Genomic DNA, 22,609 nt, shown 5'->3' with positions numbered 1-22,609 from the left:
TTATCTAAACAATATTTTATGAGCATCAATAGCATGCTCTGGCTCTGTGGCCTTATACCTGATTTTAATTTTATTATTATTTTTTTTCAAACTTTGATTTAAATGGTGACGATTGTACTGAGAATAACTTTCATCTTTTCAGGACTTAAATCGATTTTGTTGTTTTGATGTATTTTAAATAGTTGGCAGTCAAAATTAATACCACTGGATGATAGATATTCTTTATTCTTTCTAATAAACAACAAAAGATAATGTGAATTACAGTATGTACAATGTTTTTTAAATGTTTAAATTGCAGCCTAGAGTGTTTATTAAAAGGGGGTATAATCCACAGCTCAGTACTCACCACTCATGAGTACTTTTAAATAAGCTATATTTTACTCAACTAGTTTTTTGGACGAGTACTTTTTAGTCTACTCACACTACGTTTCAGAGTGTAATGGTACTTTTATTTGAGTATATTTTTTCAGTACTCTTTTCATCACTGGAAATCACATAGAGTTTCTAAAAACTTAGAACAACTCTAGAAATCCCATAGTGAAAAAAATTTTTCACAACAATGGACCACTGACCAATGAACACTTGCGGGTCCAATAAAAGCCCAAACGGTAAATACTTGTCATGTATCTGTAGAGCTGTGTGAGTTAAAGTGCCTTGTATTGAGATTTTGGTAACAGCTGCAATGGTGGCTTTCCAGCAAATTATTCCCATGTCCATCTCCTGAGGCTTTTGTCCGGCATAGCGGTTTTACGACACCACTTCTCGTAATAGCCTATTGGGTTGAACTATCCCTTTAAAATCATTGCATCTTTCTCTGTCTAGAGTTTTCCCAGCAGCATTCATTCATAGTCATCTCTCGCTGTTTATTTCTCTGCATTCTTTATAGTGTCTTTCCACAGTGGGCTGCATTATACGCCCTCACAGTCTCTTTTCTTTACTCTTTAAGCAGAAAGCAGGACAGACCAGCGGCCCTCCACCCATGCGCCTCCCCCCACCCTACAGACCCCCCAGCCAAGTGCAGGAGGAGGAGCAGCAGGAGGAAGAAAGTGAGGATGAAGATGAGGAGCAAGCTAAAGGTGCGAGTCTGGTGATCATGCCAAACTAAACTATTTGTGACCCTGGAGCACAAAACCAGTCTTAAGTCGCTGGGGTATATTTGTAGCAATAGCCAACAATACATTGTATAGGTCAAAATTATAAATTTTTCTTTTATGCCAAAAATCAGTAGGATATTAAGTAAAGATCATGTTCCATGAAGATATTTTGTAAACTCCCTACCGTAAATGTACAAAAACTTACTTTTTGTATAGTATTATGCATTGCTAAGTACTTTATTTTGGACAACTTGGTTTTCTCAATATTTAGATTTTTTTGTATTCTCAGATTTCCAGATTTTCGAATAGTTATATCTCGGCCAAATATTGTCCAATCCTAACAAACCATACATCAATAGAAAGCTCATTTATTTAGCTTTTCAAAAGACTGTTATGACTGGTTTTGTGGTCCAGGGTCACATATGTCCTTTACTTACATCACTGGCTATGTTCAGAATCACATACCACCATTCTAGACTATTATTTTGTAGCAAATAGAATGGATACACTGCAGATTTTCTGTATGCAGGGAATACCTGTATAACCTAATACGTTTTCATTATTAGGGCTGCCTGTTTGTTTGTTTACAAATTCTGGTTGAATACGTAGATGTTTAATTGAATTAAATTATTAATAATAAATAATAACATAATATTAAATTTTAAAAAATCTATATAAAAGATAGGTACTAAAAAAATGTAATCAACTGACAGATTAATTAGAAAAAGTACATGTCGATATTTTGTATGCATGGAATACATTATGCATTAGGGCTGTCAATTTAATATGTAATGTAGTATACAGTGGGGCTCGAAAGTTTGGGCACCCCTTGCAGAATCTGTGAAAATATGAGTAATTTTCAAAAAATAAGAGAGATCATACTAAATGCATGTTATTTTTTATTTAGTACTGTCCTGAGTAAGATATTGTACATAAAAGATATTAACATTTAGTCCACAAGACAAAAACATTGCTGAAATTATTAAAATAACCCACTCAAAAGTTTGGGATTCTTAATACTGTGTTCTGTCACCTGATGATCCTCGACTGTCTTTCTGTTTTGCGATGGTTGTGCATGAGTCCCTTGTTTGTTCTGAACAGTTAAACTGAGCAGCGTTCTTCAGAAAAATCTTAAAGGTCCTGAAGATTCTTCAGTTTTCCAGCATCTTTGCATATTTGAACCCTTTCCAGCAGTGACTTTATGATTTTGAGATGCATCTTATCACACTGAGGACATTTGAGGCACTCAAACACAACTATTTAAAAAGATTCAAACATTCACTGATGCTCCAGAAGGAAACAAGATGCATTAAGAGCTGGGGGGTGAAAACTTTTGGAATTTGAAGATCAAGGTAAATTGTACTTAATTTGTGTACCGAGAAACATACAAGTATCTTCTGTTGCTTACGAAGGGCAGAACTAAATGGAAATAAATTATATTTCAACAAAATAAGACAAATTTGGCCATCTTCATCGTGTTCAAAAGTACATTTTATGTTAGGTTTAGTATAAATTTTATTTAAATAATAATATTAATACATTTTGAATTTATTTTCAATTATCTCTCTACACATATATATTTTTTGGACCCACTTTATATTAAGTGGCCTTAACTACTATGTACTTACATTTTAATTAATAATTTAGTACAATGTACTTATTGTGTACATACATGTTTTTACATTGTACTTATATTAAAATAATTACACTGTTGACCCATACTTTACACCTTAACCAACCCCTTAAACTTACCCATACCTCCAACCCTCTTCCTAACCTTACCCCTATCCCACCTCAATAGCAGCAAAAGTGTTTTACAATACAACATGAACACTAAGTACATTGTACTTATTTTTTTCATGTAAGTACATAGTAGTTAAGGCCACCTAATATAAAGTGGGACCTATTTTTTTTAATCAGTTGACATTCCTTCCCATTATACAGACATGCAGTTATTTGCAAAACATTATGTAACGTGTGGGTAATATGTCCTAGAATCCAATGCATTGAAAGGGACATGTATTAATTACCATTATAATAACTGAGCCACACTTGCTGAATTAAACATGCAGTTTGGAAAGGTAATGTGATTACTATATACTGTTTGAACCATTTATCTTTGCACATATTGCTCAGTATGCAGTAAGCATTACACTGTTATTTTATTCTGAACATAGCCAGTGTCTTAGGAAGTTGCATGCCGAGATATATTGTTTTAAACCATATCTGTAGCTGTACTATAATGTGTCCTCATTAAAGCATCCCAGTATCAGATTTCATTCAATTCATCTGGGCTGGCAGACTTTCTCAGCGTTACAACGATGCTCTAATCTCTTTCCACTTTGATGGTCTTTAGTATGCTGTGCAGGCAGTGCGAAGTCTTTCTCATTCTTGTCCGCCACCGGTCCTTTGACTGGCTTTGTTTCCGGACGCTATCCGGCGAGCACTTCTTGTAAAATCTTGCTGTGTGAAATTGAATCTGCGTTGAGGTGTGCTGTTTTTAGGAGATGGTGAGTAGGATAGGACCAATGAAGTGGTTACGTCCAGTTAAAGTTGAGGTAATGTGGTGTAGTGGTTAAAGATCCATTTTGGAAACTTAATTGTGTTGAGTTTGAGCCTTACATGGGAAAATACATGACCTTTCAGTATCAGTATCATTTTGAATTCATGTTGGTAAAGGTTGCTGACCTTAATGTGTAAAAAGCATTTTTCACCATTTACGACTATTTATAGCATTTCATTTGGCTTTCGCCTCGTGTGAAAATGTCAGTGTTAAAAATGACAGATTAGCATGAAAAACAACTGGTATGTTACACTTTTGTGACCAAATATATATTTTTGCAAAAACAAAAGTGATAAATACCAAGCTGCAGGCTTACACTCTTGACTGTGTAGCATTTAGCTTATGTTAGCTTATTTTCGTGCCACGTACTATATCTTCATTGCATGCAAATTCTTCTTATGGAGCGATTTTAAATGTAAAAGTCAGCACCTTGAGGCTCTAAAATATGGACATGGAACTTCAGCCCTTAAATTAGACAGTTTTGTTGTTGTCAACCTCTTTTATGTAACCATTTAGCAAGCAGGGCTAAATCTAAAGTTACTTTAGTACTACTTCTCAAGCTGCTACTTGCTAGTCTCAGCTAATCATTTCCCACATTTCATATCATTTGGACAACATTGTGTAATGAGGAATGGGTACAAAGCTGCATGCACTGTAAACACTTTAAATGTGTTGCTTAGGCTTCTGTTAGCATTTAGCTTCTTTGTTTTGTGCACTTGTAACTTTAGTATTCACATATTGTTCTTATAAAGTGATTTTCAATGTAAAAGTCTATATCTTGAGGCTCTAAAATATAAACTTGGAACTTAAGGTCTTGATTTAGACACATGGTTTTGTTCTGTCCACCACTTATATAAAACATGCTAACGTTTAGCTAGCAAGGCTTAATGTAAAGTTCAGATAAATGCTACTTCAGCTCATTATTCCCCACATTCTGCACATTTTAGACAAAAAAATAATGTTATGGAGAATGTATAAAGCTGCATGCTTACACTGTGACTATGTAGCTGTTAGCTTTTAGCTTCTCCAGTTAGTGCAAACTTACTGTCTATTAAGTTCAGTTGTTTTGTTAAAGCTATTTTAAATATAAAAGGCTTTCAAAACATCTCAAGGCCCTAAAATATGAACTTGGAACTTAAGCTCTTGAATTAGAGAAGTTCTGTTCACCACTTATATAAAGCACGTTACCGTTTAGCTAGCAAGGCTAAATATAATATTTGATAAAGTACTACTTCTGAAGCCGCTACTTGCTAATTTTAGCTCATTGTTTCACACACTCTCTTGACATTTGGAGAACAATGTACAATGCATAGTGTAGATGAAAAATGGCTGTCATGTGCCTAGTCACTTTGGATGAGCTCAATAACTGCTTCCTATCTGCGGCCTGAACAGTTCTTCCTGTGAAGCTCGTCTTCTGGTGAAGTGGTTTTGATGAGCACATATGGTTGTCCCGTTGCTACCTTCCCATCTGTCAGTGATAAATTACTTCAGGTTACCTCATCTTGCTTCTGTCAAACCAATCACAGAATTTGTTGAATGGATTGATGGAACTCAATATGTCAGCTTTGCTGTAGGCCTCAACATTCAGAACTGCTTTAGTTAGAGGGGTTTTTCTTTTTTCACTCCAGCACGTTCAGGACAACTTAGTCAGCAGTTTACATAATCCCTCGTCATAAGAAAACGTCTGCTCGTGGATTAAGATAAGAGTAATATTGTGTGGGATTTATTGAATGTTGAATAAACACAATCTAAAAACTTTGCCTAAAACTTGACGCAATAGGATTACGGGTGTTTGCCTTGCATTGTAGGACGTGTGATAAGACGATCTCTTATGTCAGGATTTGCTGATGTGCATTCATTTTGTATTTTAAATTGCACACTATTACCAAACGGTTATTGCATAACTCATATTTGCTCTCCTAAAAATCCTCAATATTCTTGCATATTGTATGCTGGACATAGCACTGCTTCCACATCAGATTTATAGGCGTTTTGGAATGAGTGAATGCTGCCATCTGTTCGTGTCTGCGGTGAAGGCAGGGGAGAAGGCAGTCTATTGTTTGAGGTTCAAACAGAGACCTTGAAGCAGCTATTTATCTCGGTTCAGAGCATCAGTCAGCTTGATGAATTATAAAAGACTCGCAAGATGGACAATGGAAAAATGCCACAATGGAGCCAAAAGGCCCATTTTTCTGTTCAGATCTGTTTTTGGCAGCATTGGTTTTATCACTTTCCTAGGAGGAATGGTTTTGTTTTGTGGTCTGGGATCATCTGGACTTTATCACACTCGGTCAGGCAGACTAGAAATATGCTATCTTCCTTGTCAACTCACATCTGTGGATACTTAATGCATATTCCAGTTTTTCTGAGGTTTTTAATAGTAGTAGGTCATTTGATGATGATAATGGTGTTAGTTGTTTGGATGGTATTTCATATCACAAAAAGATACTTTTTGGCTAAATCAAGCTCCAGTGTGGACCAGACTGTATGCTGATTGTCAAAAGTCTGGCTCAGTGAGATCACGTCCACATAGTTCACCAGCCTGAAAAACAGGAATGCCTAAAGGGCATCTTTCCAACTTGGCAGACGGTGTTACATCAGGTATCTTGGGAGATCATATCGCTTTTAAAAGTGATTGGCTAAAAGGTTCAGCATCGGTGTTCAAGGGAAAATACAACAGACATAATTTATTGCCAGTGAAATTCAAAAAATATTTTACTCTCTCTCATCCTTTTTATTTTTATAACATTTGTAGGAGTTAGGGCTGGACCAGAATATCTAATTATTCGAAATGCTCGTTTGGTGGGTTGGTATTCATTCACGCTTGAATATTGAATATTTTTACTATTGGTTATAAGGACTGTCAGGTACGGTTACAGTTAAATCTGATCTTTCGTCCATATTGGCGTTCATATTACACAACAAAGGCAACGACCGATGCATTTGTATTGCATTCCAAAGAGCTCCGTTATAAGCGCCACAGTGGAAAATAAAACTGTATCCGTGCTGACTGGCCTGGATCGCCACGGAATGGAACGGTTAAACAAAGAGAACCATTCGACCCGATCGTGGAAAAGGGGCTTATGAATCGCCCATGAGTGAACGTCATGATTCAGTTCATCTGGAAGAGAAGACAAAAATGCTGAAGACCTCAGCTGTGTGGGAGCACACACATCTCTCGTTTTGCAATACAAAAAAAGTTTAGAATAATTATTTGCAAAAAAAAATGTAAACCGCATATATATATATATATATATATATAGATAGATAGATAGATAGATAGATAGATAGATAGATATAGATATATATATATATATATATATATATATATATATATATATATATATATATATATATATATATATATATATATAGAGATATATATATATATATATATACACAGTAGTACTTATAAAGCACATATTATGACCATATTATACATTCTTAATGCTACCTAAATAATACCTAAACTACTACAAAATCTAAACGACTACCTTACGAACTATTAATAAGCAGCAAATTAGGAGTTTATTGAAGCAAAAGTTGCATGTTTGTTGATAGCAAGACAAAACAGTGACATCCATCTATCTATCTACACTAAATTTAAAGTATAAGTTTATTTTTTTGGTCAAAAAACATCTAGTTTTAAGTTAACGTGTGCTGTCACCTGCATAAGAAACAAAGTGTTTTTTGAGAAGAAATAGGCAAACGAGACCAAAAGTCTTCACCCTGTTGCTTTTAATCACATCTCATGTTCTTCTTCGCAATCTTTGTTCTATCCAGTGTTTCTCCTCTAGTGTGCTTGATGTGTGCCTGAATTATTGGCCACCACACCTCTGCAGTCACTTCCTCTGCCCGCCTGCTGTAGTTACTGCTGCATGTTAATAACTCCAGTGATTGCAGGAGTTTGGCAGGCTGTCACTCTTCCCGCTGCGTGTATGTTCTCACGCATGCGCTCTTGTTTCCGTATGTTCCAGTATGCTGTGTGAAGTCTGTGCTAAGTGTGTCCAGGGACGGCACGTCAGTGGTTTAATGCACTGGATTCAAATGGAGAGCTGCCAAACAGCAGCTAACTATACAAGCATCACTGTCAGATCTGCCGTCCTCCCTCTGCACACCTATGGCTCAATCATTTCACTTCCTGTTCAGATGAAACCTCTCCTTTATACCTCCCTTACTCATGGGTCATGGCATCACTTCCTGTCATAATTTGACTAAAAAATAATAATAATTTTGTTTTCATGTTTTAATGCAAGTAATTGATACATTTTCGATTAATGTTTACATTTTTTAAAATTATTCAGCATGTCAAAAAATCATTGTGTGTGTGTATGAATATATATATTTTTTTGATGACGTTGCAAATAATTTCATGATATAATAGAATTAATATATTATATTTCTAATATATTTCTTAATGTATAACAGAATTTTTTTTCAATAAAATAATGCTGTATAAGATATTTTGCTGCAAATAATTATTATAAAATGTACTTTTTAATTCATAATATTTTTGTTTATAATTCATAATATTTAGTTTATATATAACAGCAGTTAAAATAAAATAAAGGGTAATGAAAAATTTGGCACCTATAAAATTGGAATTATCATTCATTATATATTTATGCATATATTTATGTATTTATTTTTTTACTTACTCCTGTGCCTTTTATTTTGAAGAATAGCCATGCTGTATTTTGTGATGGTAACTAGTGTTGGGTGATATGGTAATTTTTCACATCGTTGTATCGCCAGCCTGTGAGATTGCAGATACATGATATCGTGCATGGGTGGGGGGTGCTAGAGAGAGACTCTCTGTACCTGTCATAGGCTATTTCAGAATAATTTGGTGTTTTAAACTGCATGCAAGAGGGAGCGCGTGGAAGCACCACTAATATAAATAATCTACTTTCAATCATACTTATAAACTAACATGTTAATTATTCAATATTTAAAAGGTTTTTATTTTTTTTTAAAGTTAATTATACAAACTCTAATCCTCAGTTGTGTGTGTGTGTGTGTGTGTGTGTGTGTGTGTGTGTGTGTGTGTGTGAAGTGTGGTGCTGAAGTGAAATAGTGTACCAATTTGATGATAATAGGTGAATTATAATAGGCCACTGATTAATAATGATAATTAAATACATTAATAGGAGAATGAGCCTAATATCATCTTGACTGTCGACAAAGACATCTGCATTCCTGTCGTCTATATCTCTGACTATCATCTGTCTGCACTACCCTAGATGTAACAATGACTTTCTATTTTTGGTTCTTTTGAAAAGAATCTATTGTAATGCGTATGTAATAACGGTCTGAAAGAAGGGTTTCAGGATGGCCTCCTCAGATTTCATGGAGTTGCTCAGACTGGCCCTGAATATTTCATTGGTTGCTCTAGTTTTCACGTCCAGGAGAAATAAGTCATCCCCTGAAGTCTGCGTATCGCTGAGCAGTTTTGCCAAGTATGTATTTCATTCATATTTAGATTAATAGAGTGATACAATGGACTGGTCCTGCTAGGTGGAATTTTACAATGGAGGAATGTTTGTGCAGCTATGACAATAATACTTTTATGACATTTCCTCCAGTGAAAAAAAAGTTAAACACTATTTTACCTCAGTTCTCTGAAGATGAATGGTCGGGTACCAACGTGTAGTCTGACATGTTTCTTGTCCACAGCGCATTTTAGAAATCAGACACAGTGACTGTCCTAAAATCCTGTAGTCTAAACTGGGTTTGGGAGAGCTGATACCGATCAGTTTTAAAAATGCTTGATCGGTCCCAATCTCGATCCTTGAGATGCTTAATAAGCATTTATAGTTTATTAGGGCCCAAGAGGGTGAAGAGCCCTATTTTTTTCCTTAGGATTATTCTTTTTTTCGTTATTATTTTTCTTCAAAGTTTTGGTTGCTTTTAGGGCCCTTAACATGCTCAAAAACCCTTGAAAGTTGGCGCACAAAATTATGATAATTTAATTAATAATAATAATAGTAATATCTAGTAGTCATTTTGAATGTATTGTAAATGTTTTGAAGTCCAATTCTCTTTAACGAAAAAGATTGAATATTCCTTTTTTGTATATATTTCATTCATATCCTACTATACATTTTCCAGATGATTTCAGGTAATTTCTTCTTGTGTCTTAACAGCGAATCCTTTTCAGCTTCATGATCTCTCTTCTGGTTTTAGCGAAGGAACGTGATTCATCATTCTGGTAAATTGGCGAGCCGCCCCTGTCTTCTTCAGCCCGGCCTTAATTAAGAGCCATAATGGAGCAGAGCTAATGAGAAGTATTCTCTGCAGTGCTGCTCTCCAGTGTTATCTCTTCATATATGGAGCGAGCGCTGAGTGATCAAGGAAACCTTGCGTTACAGCTGAAGTGTTTAGCTTTGTCTTCTCGTTCTGAAATATCAGTGGCTATTTCTTTTCCCAGCTCTTTGTCGTCTCTTTCTTCTTGCCTTCTCTGGGTTTCTTGGTGCCAGAATGTGAGTGGCTCTTCATGTGTTCAGTAGTGGAGGATTTAGTTTAATGCACTGAATATTGTTATGTAATAGACAGCTGCTGAGTACTTGACAGCTTTTCTACATATACTTAAGGCAGAATAGACCAGGACAGCATTAGATTGTCTAGCAGTGACTGTGTGAAGGTTTTTTTTTTGTCAGCTGTTTCATGATATGAACACAATGCAACACAATATCATAATTAGATCGCGATTGAACCCATGCCAGAGGGACGAGAGACCCCATGCAGAGAGTTTTCATTATTTTATGACTTTTCTGACCGTTTGAATGATCTGATAACCTGATAAAATGAAATATGATTGACCTTTTGTGATTTTAGTTTCAAATTTGTTTGACTTCATTTAATCGTCAATAAATTATATTTAGGTGTGTGTGTGTATTGGCATTATAGCTGCATTCTGCCACCTAGCTCAGTAGATAGTCGCAGTGGACAGTGAAAAAATCCATAATAGTTCAATACTAGTGTGTAGAAAATACACCCGTGTGAAACTGATTGTACACTATTAGGATCTGCTAACCTCAATGCAGCTATCATAAGCAGTTAGACATCGAAGAAGGTGAAAATAATATGTGTGTTTTTCTTTTGCAGGATAGAGAAGCTGACTGTTGTATGGCCAGGGAGTCCCCAATAGTAATCTGTATTCTCATCACGAGAGCTGAGGAATAAAAAGTGTCATGGATTCCTCTTTTCTATCATTTCCTCATTGCTTTTGTTCTGTGGGGGCTGGTGAGAGTTGATGTGTCTTTCATGGGCGAGAGGTTGTGGGATGTAGTGCGGTCTCAAAGTGGTTGTACGTCTTTTTGCTTGGTGATCAAGGTTGGTTGTACCAGGGTTATAGTGCGTTACTCATTTTCCAAAGAGCGTTTCCTGCTGTGGCTTCTTGGGTTTTCGGTGGCGTCTTGTCTTTTGCATTTGGCTCTGGGTGGTCTGTTTTTGTTCAGAGCGTTGCAGTTGTTCTTTATAGATGACTATTTTCCATACACTTGTTCATGCCCTGCTGAGAAGATCAGCTTGGACCAGTGTGTTTCTGCTGGTTAAGATAGTTAAGGAGCTCAGGATGGACCTAAATAAATTAAATTAAAATGTATTTATTTTTGTTAACCATTTTATATATGTTTTATATTAAATTTAGTAAAGCTAAAAGAACACCAGTGCTGGTCGGTTCAACAGGGAAATCTATCCTTAATACAAAATAAAAAATAGCAAAAAATAATCACTAATATTTTTATATGTTTCCATGAATTACTTGGACAAACTTCCTTTTGTTTTCTCTGTTCTCCATTTAACTTCTTCATTTTGAAGTAGCCTTATTTATATATTTATTTTTTGTTGCATTTATTGAATATCTGCATACAGTATGTCCAACTAACCATTTTGGGAATCAGGGGAAATATTGATATAGATTTGGATTGTCATAACCTCTGTGCAATTGGGAAACATATCTATTTATTCATTTTTTATAATAAAATTTTGTTCTTATATTTAAAAACAATGGAATAAAATGTAATAATTGAAGTAATTTTCACATTATAAAGAACTCCTATTTGCTTTTGTTTGCAAAGCACTGATTTGAATAAACCATTTTACCTCACCTCAACTTGTGCCGGTGTTTAAAAGTTCTTCACGATTGATCACTGTAGACATTTTTTCCTTTCAAAGTCTACCTTCTTGTGTTCCAGACACATTCAGCTGTTGTTCTCATGTGAAGAGGCTGGTTTGAATCCAGCCAGCATCCCGTTCTGGTCAATAACAAGCGTTTGCCGTTTCCCTTTCCAAAGACCTACTTGAGTATGCCAACCACACCACTCTCCCGTTCCCTTCTAGGTGACATCTGCGCAACAGGCCTCTTCCCAGTATGATTTTTGTTTTAGTGGGATGCTATGTCACAGGATTGAGATAGGGGAAGTAAGAAAGAGGACTGGCAGGATGCTCTAAAGTGTCCCACACGAGAGGCGAAATTGAGTTTACACAGGGGACTCTCACATACAAAGGCCCCGTCAATCAGCATAGCCCATCCATCATTTATACAATACTGCTCCGTTTAGAAATACAAAAGAAAACGGTTTCATTTTAAGAAAGTCTTTGGTATCCACCATCAGGCAGTCAAAACATTCACTCCCTTAATAGAATTCATAATGTCTACCAAGAATGGTAGTCATATATATGTATTTCTGTGTGTGTGTGTGTGTGTGTGTGTGTGTGTGTGTGTGTGTGTGTGTGTGTGTGTGTGTTCTGTGGTAATCAAAAACTAAAAATCAAAAAAGCACTTAAAAATTTAAATTTATAATTATGAAATTATTATATCAATAAAACGTTTACAACAACGTATAATAGTCATTGAAATGCTTAAATTATTATTTTTAAAATTAGACTTAACAGTAACAAAAAAATTAAGATTTAGACAACTTTTAATCTCAAATAATATTTTATGTGTTATGTAATTTCATAATTGTATTTATTAAGTATCGCTTTTAGGTTTAAACTGAATAAAATGCATTAAAGTAATCTAGTTTTGAGTCAAAATGGTTTTCTGTGGTAATCGACAACAAATGCTGTTGTTGAAGAGCTTGATGGAACTGGGAGCCAATGATTCTGCCGGAAGTGAAACAAGATTATTGTGGCCGTGCAGGCTTTGTCTTGTAGATCAAGTGCCTCCTTAGAAGCAGTGGCACAGAAAGAGATGTCAAGAACGCCTTTTGTGATACAGTGCCTTTCCCGTTGCTCTCGGAGCAGAAGAAAATGCTCCTCGATCCATCAGCACTGGTTCAGAGCCAGCCCTCGTTTATCTGGAGTGGGACATTCTGATCTGGGACCAGAGATGGAGTCGTAATTACCATTGGGTAATGCTACAGTTATGAGGTTGCTCCAGTCAGCCAATAATATCGCAGACACACACACTTATGCACAACCTTCAGTGTGCTGCCAGCAATGTTAATACTAGCCCTGATAGCCCTGGAAGTCTCCCAGTTACTTGATTCTTTGTCTAGTGCAGATACTGCTGATACATTGAGCTGTTGTGTTTTTTTTTGTGGAATCTAGAGTTCAAATCCAGTTCTCTCTTGATATGATTTCCTGTACTTAACGTCTGTCTTATTGAAGTTCTCATTTTTTGGTTGCGTATATTATATTATTGTTTTGTTTTTCCAGCCTGGAGAAACCAAATATAGTTTCTTCCTCTAGTTCTGTGGTTTTTGCAGCCAGCGCTGTCTGTGTAGTTGTGTATTTAGGACAGTTTCCTTCAAGCAAGCGGGTCAAGGTCAGTTATTCCAGTGTTTTGGAGTGAATCCCCAACACTGTTTATTGAAGCAGTCTCTGGCGCTGTCCCAGTTTCCTCAGCCCTCGTCTCATTCCCAACACACACTTACCTGAGCAAAGATTTGGGTCTTCTACCCAAGCAATCGCTTCTCTCTCTCTACCTGTCAACTAAGACACTATGGTTGGTCTTATCTGCACTGGTATGATTTTTGCATTGACTTGTATTAAATTTGTTAAATAAGTAGTCACTTTTGCATTATTGTATTTACGTAACTTTCACTTTCTCTCAATGGGAGATTTGATTTTGGCAACTATCACACAAGTTTTGCGTGGCTTCGTTTTAGTGCACAGTGACTCGCCAGATCAACCATTTGGATGAGGTTTTAAAGGTTAGAATGGTTATCATGACTTCCACTTGTCTCTAGTGAAGGGTTTGGGACTGTGCACGTTCTTTTGATGCCATCAACCAATTATTGTTGCCTTGGCATCGTATTTACTATATAATTATTGGCTCAAAAATGCACTATAGTCGAAAATAGTAACTACTGTTTAAAACATGCAGTAGTTTACCCATTGCTCAAAAAACAGACTCATCAGTGTTAACAAATTTTAGGTCCATTTCTAATCTGCCTTTTATCTCCAAGATTTTGGAAAAAAGTGTGATTTCCCAGTTACAAAGTAATTTAGCTGATAATTCAATTTGCAAAGCCATTCCTACATTTGACCATGCTGTTCTCATTGATCGATTAGAACATTGTGTTGGTTTAAGAGGTGTTAAGATTTTGCAAATAGTTTTTCATTCAAGATGGGTGAACGTTACTCAAGTAATGCTTTTTTACCCTGTGAGGTTCCTCAGGGTTCTATTTTGGCTCCTTTGCTTTTTTCTCTATATATGCTCCCTCTTGGTTCAAATTTTTAGAAAACATGGACTGTTTCACTGTTATGCGGGTTACACTCAGGTTTATCTGCCTGTTAAATGAAATTCTGTGGGTTGTGAATCTCTTATGGCTTGTTTGGTGGATGGGAAGACTTGGATTTCATAAAAGTTTAACATTTTTAATTAAAAGGAAACTGAAATTATTGTTTTTAGCTTGGTTTCATTTTTGACGATGGCCTAAAGTTTGACCGTCAAATTAATTCAGTTGTCAAGACTTGCTTTTTCAGCTGTGTTTGCTTTCTAAAGAAAAAGCCTTTTCTTTATTTTAAAAATTTTGTACAAGTTATTCACGCCTTTATTTTATCTAGGCTGGATTATTGTAACTCACTTTATTTTGTGATTAGCCAGACATCTTTATCCCATCTACAGACTGTTCAAAATGCTGCGGCTCGACTCTTGAGTGGGGTTAAAACGAGGGAGCATATTACTCCTATTTTACGCTCACTACACTGGTTGCCTGTTCATTTTACAGTAGATTTAAAAAAATTGGCTCCTTGTTTATAAACCTTGAAATGATTTGGCCCCTACATTTCTATGTGAGTTACTGACTGATTATCAACCCAATAGACCCCTTCGGTCTTCCAACCAGGATCTATTGGTTATTCCTAAATCAAGGCTGAAGTGCAGGGATGATCGTGCTTTCTGTACTGCTGCCCCCAGGCTTTGGAACGCCTTACCACTCTACATTAGACAAGCTCCTTCTGTTGATAAGTCCAGACTAAAGACATTTTTATTTTCTGAAGCATATGGCTGATGGGATATTTGTATGATTTATAATTTGTATTGTTTGTTTGTGTGGTTTTCTGTTTTTAATGACTTAATGGAAAGCACATTGGTCAACAGAAGTTGAAATTAATTGTGCTATATAAATAAATTGTCATTGCCATTGATAGTCAATTGTGTGTATCAGGACAGTGTGCAATCAGTACTCTCTTTATCTGTAATGGTTTTGTTTGGGTGCCTGAAAACGCGTGCACACTCAAGACTACCGCTGTGTTCTGTTTGCTGGCATAAATTGTGTATACAACATAAAACAGCTCCAGGTGATTTTTTTTTCTCCCCCCAGTGTCCTTGTTTAAAGAACAAAGCTTCTGTATTCCTTAAAACACCAATTAAGGGCCAGAACTTCACAGTTCTTCCTTGTTGCACTATGAAATTCCCCATCTGCCTGAAAGAAAAGTAATCAAAGACAGGAGGAAAACTTTTTCTCAAGCATCGTTCTGTTTCTCGATTTGTCTTCCAGCATCCCCACCGATAGTGAGACGTAGACGGCATCAATCGCCTTGGGTAATCAGTCATACTTTATAGCTTTGATCAAATGAATCTTTTAAAGGGATAGTTCAATCAAAAATTTAATTTTTCTTCCATACAGTGAAAGCCAGTGGGGTACAGTGGTGATTTGAACTTCATTATCTCTCAATGTATCGACAAAAAACATTCATTTTGCGTTCAGAGGAGAAAAGGAAAGTCATTCTGGTTTGAAACAACACAAGGGTGATGACAGAATTGTTTTGAGACCAGCTATCCATTTGTGTGTGTGTGTTATAGTCTGATCTTGCCTGCTGTGTATTCAGGAGCTTCAGGCAGACTTGAGTGAGCTGTCTCGGTCTCTGTGATAATGAATTAACCACACTCATTCAGTTAAACACCCACTCTCTCACTTTCGACTCCCCATCCTCTACCGCTCAAACCTGATGTGTCCGCGTAATTCACTTGTTTACCCCTCCCATCTCGCTCTGCTTTCATTGTTTGCGTCATGGAAGACAGAGCCTGGATCTCTTTCCATGGTCACCGTTTGGCGTCAGCAGGGACGTCTTGACTCTTTGACTAATGTGATCTTCAGGTCAGTGGTATTGAAAACGTTGTAATGGTCCCAATGAGGTTGAACCGTGGCCTCTATGTAGCCATTCATCAAAGAAAAAGAAACCTGTGGTGTGTGAGCAATTTGTAATGGTGAACAATATGCCAATACATGTTGTTGCAGCTGCAGGTTTGCTCTAAATTATTTATGAAACTGATTGCCACTGGCGTACATGTCGTCTTCTGGTGCAAACCGATTGGAGGGTTTTGCAATCCTCCTGGATTGAGCAATTCGTCCTACTTGTCCTTCGTCACATTTGTCCTTTTAGTTTTGGTAAGATATTCAGTTTGTTTGAAATGTATCATAGCAGTTTCACACTGGAGGCTAGCTACAATATAGAGTTTCTTAGAACATCAAAGGCCAACAAGCTTTATTTATTGACTTAAACCTGCCTGATGTAGGAAGTAAATAGCTCATATACTTGCAGGGCTCTCAGTATTTTAAACTGCGCTTCAGTGAAGGTGTAATGGACTTGAAAACCAAGCCATTTCATTGTGATTGGTTATTCCTCTTGAATGCCCAGCTAATTTAGTGCCAAGAGGAACAAGCACTAAAAGCGGTTCAAATCAAGTCTCACTGAGAAAGAACTTTCCTAAAATGAGTAAGCAGCTTGATGCAGTAAAGAAAACACTGACAAACCTTTAATGTATGGAAGTGTTTTTGCTATTTGAAATTTGTCACTGGGATGCAGACAAACGGTTTTGTCGTCGTCTGCCAGTTCGATTTGCCCCTGAGAGTGACGCATATTAGGCACGCTAGAAGAGAGCGAAGCTACTTTCCACTCTGAAGTTGAATTGGCAATTGGCAAGTCTTATTTTGCGACAAATTGTCCTCCGCTGACTCAAGCCTCCGGCTGTTCACATGTGGGAAAGAATAATAACTCTCTAGCAGCGGCATTAACTGGAGTGCTAGTGTGTGTGTGATGGCAGGAGCATTAGGAAAACGGCAAGGATTGGCAAGTGATAATTTGATCAATATGCTATTATGTGCAGAAAATGCAAGAGGGCTGAGGATCGACCCCTGACTCCCTCCCTTATCAATTGTACATGCGAGTAAATGTTGTCGTACAGGAATTTACAATTAGTCACCACTTTCCTCGCACAGGAGCATTTGCATAACATTTCTCTCATCTCCTAATGACTACACGGGCATTTTGCATAATTTATGCACAATGTTAGGAAAGGTTAGACAAATCAAGACGGGGGACAGACAATTTAGATTAATTATTTAAACTAAATCAGGTTTAGCTTCCCTTGATTTGTATATACAGAGGTTTTAGGGAGAAAATTACACGGGAAAGGGAGGGTTAGACACACTGAAGCGTGTAAGTGTGTGTGTGTGTGTGTGTGAGACTGAGCGTGCACACACACACAGTGCAGCGCTGCTCTCCTCACCGCTCAGTGTGTTCAGAACGAGCACCCATGCCGGTTCACACAACACCATGACTTCTCACCTCTGGTCAGCCTGGCTAACGGCGGCACGCCGCTGACAGACACAAGGACATATGGATACCCTCAACTCTGTTGTGGAGGTATTCTAAAGGATGGATCATGGTGCCAGGTCAGTGTCCGATTCGTCATTCGCTGTTGCACGACAGAAGGGACAGTGTGTGTGGCAGTGTTTAACCTTTGTGTTGTGCATGCACCTGTGTGTGTATGTGTTTTCATGCTTCCTAAAGCACAGCAGGGTTGAAGTCAGAAGGGAACAGTGCACAAACGGGATGGTTCGGACTCTAGCAGGTTTTGCCGCACATACACTTTGTGCTGTGTGTTGGGTTTTGTGAACAGTACCTCTGCACTTTTACAAAGCAAAAATATTCAGATAAGGTGACTTTCTCTGCTTGTCTCTCTCTTTCTTTCTGCCTGTCTGTTTTCCTGTCTCTTTCTCTTCCTGCTTCTGTCTGAACCTGTCTGTTGCTCCACCTGTTTGTCTCTCTGTCTTACTGTGGATCTGTTTGCCTGTCTTTCCATTTTTCTGTATCTTCTTTTGTGCCTCCCTCTTCCCCTACCTGCTCTTCTTTTTCTAAGTCTTGTTCTTCCCTCTGCACGTCTCTCTCTCTCTCTCTATTTATCTTTCTCTGTCTGCCTCTTTTTCTTTCCTTCTGCCTGCATCTCTCCACCTCTGCCTGTCTCTCTCTCTCTCTCTCTCTCAATTTTCAATTCAATTCAATTCATATTGCTTTATTGGCATGACATACAAAGGTACATATTGCCAAAGCATTGTACATTGTCTCTCTCTCTCTGTTGCATAGGGAAGCACTGTGTAAAACATGCATTTCAGAAATGTATACATAGCATTTTTTCAAAGTTAACACCCTGAGCAAAGGTCTCTCTCTCTTTCCTGCTCATTTTCGCTCAACCTTTTCTTTCTGTACCTCAGAGTACTATAATTCATACACTGTTACGCTGTTGGCTATTGTGTCTCACTGCATACTCATGAAAGTGTCATTTTGAAATATGAGTGTGCAATGATTGAGATATTGACCCCTCTCTTGCTCTTGCTCTCTCCCTTTGTAATCATTGTTGAAGTGCTTGTCTTGTGATATTAGAGTGTCAGTCAGTTGTAAACGTTCATTGCACAGTTTGTATGTGTATCACATAAAAGACTTTAAATTGCAGGAATGAGCTCATTAAAGCAACATGCAAACGGATTGTAAAACCTGAAAGCACATACAATGTGAGGACCAGCCAATGGTCACCATAAGGACAACGCAAGCTAAAGGCTTAATTAACATACAGTACTAAATGTTAATGAAAATGTGTAAGCGCAGAAAGGTCTGTGTGCACATTTGAAGTAGGGTGAGTAAAAGAAATATCCCCAATATTTCCATAATAGGAAAAACAAATGTGTGTACATGTGCAAGGGCTGGATGTAAATCAAACCCACAATGCACATTAAGAGTAGGCATGTATCCTTAGGTTTATATGGTTGATCATTCAGACCATATAATATAATCCTGCAGTGTGTGACATTTTAAAGATCAGTTGTGTCTGAGCGCTGCATCCCTTTGCGATCTTATAGTAGCCACACACACTGTCTCTCCCCACATCTCTGTTCCTAAACCTAGAGAGCTGCCTTGGTGTTTACTTATGTAAGCAGCAGCATATTGACTATCATAGAACCTCATAACTGCCTGATTTGAAATGCTCTACATAGGCAGCAACTCCACATGGGAGACTCTCAATTGATTTGATGTCAGCATGTTGCTATATCATGGGGTGATACTCGAAGCATAAACATGCAGTGCTAAGTGATGAAATAGTGATCAAATAATAATTAACAATCAATACCTATCAATAAATGTAAGTATTTATGATCGGTTTTGTCCACCACAATGGTAAGGTCACCTGATAAATGCAGTTCTGTCTTTAGTTGTTGTTTAAAACAATGTTATGTTTTGAAAAAGGCCCTCTTGCCTTTGAGATGCTGCCTCAATAGGCAGCTCACTAGGTTTTGAAACCGCGCAATTCTTCCATGTTGCAGACAGGTTTCGCACAAAAAGGTCATTTGCTGTTCCCTTTTGAGACCCCTCAGCCCCCCTTGAAACCCAGTCGTTACTTGATTCTGGAGTATTTATCACATCCGGCACAGCACAGAGGGCCTTAGCTGCCTAATGATGATAGAGTGAAATAATGTTTGACTAAATGTGTCATTTTGTTCTAGAGAGCATATGATTGGACAAAAATCTGTGTAGTGCAGGATGTCATCAGTTATTTTGGTCCGTTTTCTCTGTAGATTTGAAATGTGTAACTGCTAAAAGTAACTTTAGTCCACTTCTAGAAGTGCATTAGCACCTAGATGAGCTCAAAACTAGTAGACATGGACTACGAACATGACACCGTGGGAATTTGAGATGTTTTTATTTTTGCCTTCACTTGGGTAAAGTGCTGGCTGGTTGATTGTTTAGTAGGGGTGAGTGGTTAGGAGTGTGTGTGCACTGATTAGACTGCTGGTATGAATGCACTGCAGTAATGGTGCATCTCACCAAGTTACAGATAGACAGTGACCAGTACAATGTGTACGTGAACAAATGAGGCTGCAGAAAGAAAGACAGACACTGCAGTGCTAGGGCACACACTCACGATGTGAGCACTGCAAGACAAAAATGCTCCGTTTATGGAAGTGCTGTATAAGAGTGTTTGGTGCTGCAGGCAAAATGCAGAGATTTCACACACATCAAGAATTTCTGTATAGACAGAATAGACTATAACCACAGCCAGCCACCTGGGGAACTATACTTTCGCTTTTGCTTTTTTCATCTGCTTTGCACAGTTCTTCTTTCCTTTGTTTTTGCTTGTATTGTTTCAGCAACATGTTTTAGATGAACCAATATTTCCTTGCTCTACCATCAGGTAGTTTAACTAGTCACAGGATTTCTCACACCTATTTCAGTTAATTGTAACGCTAGACTAACCAAATGCAATTCCAAACATAATGACTGTTTTCAAACAGGTTTCAGTCTCTTACTGGTCTGATAGACGGATATGTTGAGGCTTTTGCTATGCCAGGCTGGTTGGAATTCTCAAACAAACAGATCAGTGTTTACGTGGTAATCAGTCTCTGCATATTAATTATTTTAACATACAGAACATTTACACATTTTAACTATTTAAATGCTTTCTTACTCTATATCAATTACTTACAGGTACAGTGTGTAGTTTTCAAACAGGTTTCTATCTCTTATTGGTCTTAAAGACAGATAGCCATGCCCCAAACTCACACCATTGGTTGAGGTGCTGTTGCTATGCCAGGCTGGTCAGAATTTTCAAAACAAAAAGATCAATATTTTGACAAGCAGTCACTTTCAAGTGTATCAACCTATACCGTATTTTTCGGACTATAAGTTGCACCTGAGTATAAGTAGCATCAGTCCAAAAATACGTCATGATGAGGAAAAAAAACATATATAAATCACACTGGACTATACATAAGTCGCATTTATTTAGAACCAAGAACCAAGAGAAAACATTACCATCTACAGCCACGAGAGGGCGCTCTATGTCTTCAGTGTAGACTACAGCAGCACTGAGCAGCATAGAGCGCCCTCTCGCGGCTGTAGACGGTAATGTTTTCTCTTGGTTCATGTCTCTTAGTTCATTTCTCTTGGTTCATGTCAAATTAATTTTGATAAGTCACACCTGACTATAAGTCGCAGGACCAGCCAAACTATGAAAACAAAGTGTGACTTATAGTCCGGAAAATACGGTACATGGTTTACTTAGAGTGATTTCTGCATGTCAGTTGTTTAATCATAAAATAAATGTTCGCTTTTTGACCAATCGCAAGCTTTCTTACTCTATGTAAATAACACAAATTTCACAAGCCTCATCAACTGGAATTTCAACCATAATGACTGTTTTCAAACAAGTCTCTGTCTGTTCATTGGTCTGACAGACTGCGCCCCAAAATCACACTATTGGCTCAGCCCGGTTTGCTACGCAAGGCAGGTCAGAATTCTCAAATAAACATAATGTTTTGGTAAACAGAGCCACAGTGTTTGAATTTGCAGGTGAATCAACTTACGCACAGTTTACTTAGTTGTTTCGGCATTAAAACGTATTTTATTATAGAGAAAATTTACAAATTTACACAACCAATCACAGTTTTTCTTATGCTGACAAAACAACATGTTAAATGTTTTATAGGCGTGTTTGTAAGCTTGTGCGCACCTCACACACATCTGCGTCATGTCCCTCCACTCAGGCGTGGCCCATCAGATTATCCCACCTCCCCCCAGCAGAATTCAATCTGTGGGCAAATATTGAATTATCCCAAGCTGCACCTGCACGTCCCTCTTGATTATAACCCTCCCTGCACACACCGCTGCCTTATCAACATCAAAGACCGATCTCACCTGTTTACCAGACCCATTTGGCTCTCGGTTTGAATAATAAATGCAGATTATAATTATTTTTCTGCCTAAGATGTTTGTAGTATTAGACTTCAAAGGCAACGCCCTCCAATTGTGTTACGCTAATTACCTCCGTGTGGCCTTGTCACTGATTTCTGTCCATTCAACACAGCCTAGATAAAGCCGAATGAAAATCCCTTGAGGTTAAACCCTTCCCATAGACCTAGATGTATTTGTGCGAAATATGCAACAAGCAAGTTTAACTTCTAACGATGTTGTTTAGAGTTATTGTTGGTAAGAGGTTGTTTGAGCGTTTAAAGCACAGGCTATAATTTACACACTTGTGCACCGGCAATGGCATTGAGAGAAAAGAAAGAGGGTGTCAAATTTATTGTTTATGATACAATTAAAATGGATGTAAATTTTTACCTTTTTGTGTTGCAGCGTAAAGTTAAGTTTTAAAATATTGAATATTTTTATTTATTGTAGTATTTTAGTATGTTTTACATTTTCTTTAAATGCTTTATTT

The 22,609-nt window shown here is 37.4% G+C and overlaps 1 protein-coding gene across 9 annotated transcripts in view; it reads left to right on the top strand.

Moving 5' to 3' along the window:
* Positions 1 to 22,609, top strand: part of LOC127942583 (inaD-like protein) — a 91,577-nt gene that overhangs the window by 39,664 nt on the left and 29,304 nt on the right. For 5 of the 9 annotated variants that reach the window (XM_052538398.1, XM_052538402.1, XM_052538400.1 and 2 more), the window contains one exon: positions 947 to 1,076. In XM_052538398.1, coding sequence (XP_052394358.1) covers positions 947 to 1,076 — 130 coding nt within the window. The remainder of the gene's footprint in view (positions 1 to 946; positions 1,077 to 22,609) is intronic. The other 4 variants (XM_052538403.1, XM_052538399.1, XM_052538401.1 and 1 more) reach the window with 1 other exon arrangement.

Source organism: Carassius gibelio, chromosome A22, assembly GCF_023724105.1.
Source record: "Carassius gibelio isolate Cgi1373 ecotype wild population from Czech Republic chromosome A22, carGib1.2-hapl.c, whole genome shotgun sequence".
Classification (NCBI taxonomy): domain Eukaryota; kingdom Metazoa; phylum Chordata; class Actinopteri; order Cypriniformes; family Cyprinidae; genus Carassius; species Carassius gibelio.
The sequence above is the reverse complement of the archived record's forward strand: the minus strand, read 5'-3'. Positions and strand labels throughout refer to the sequence as shown.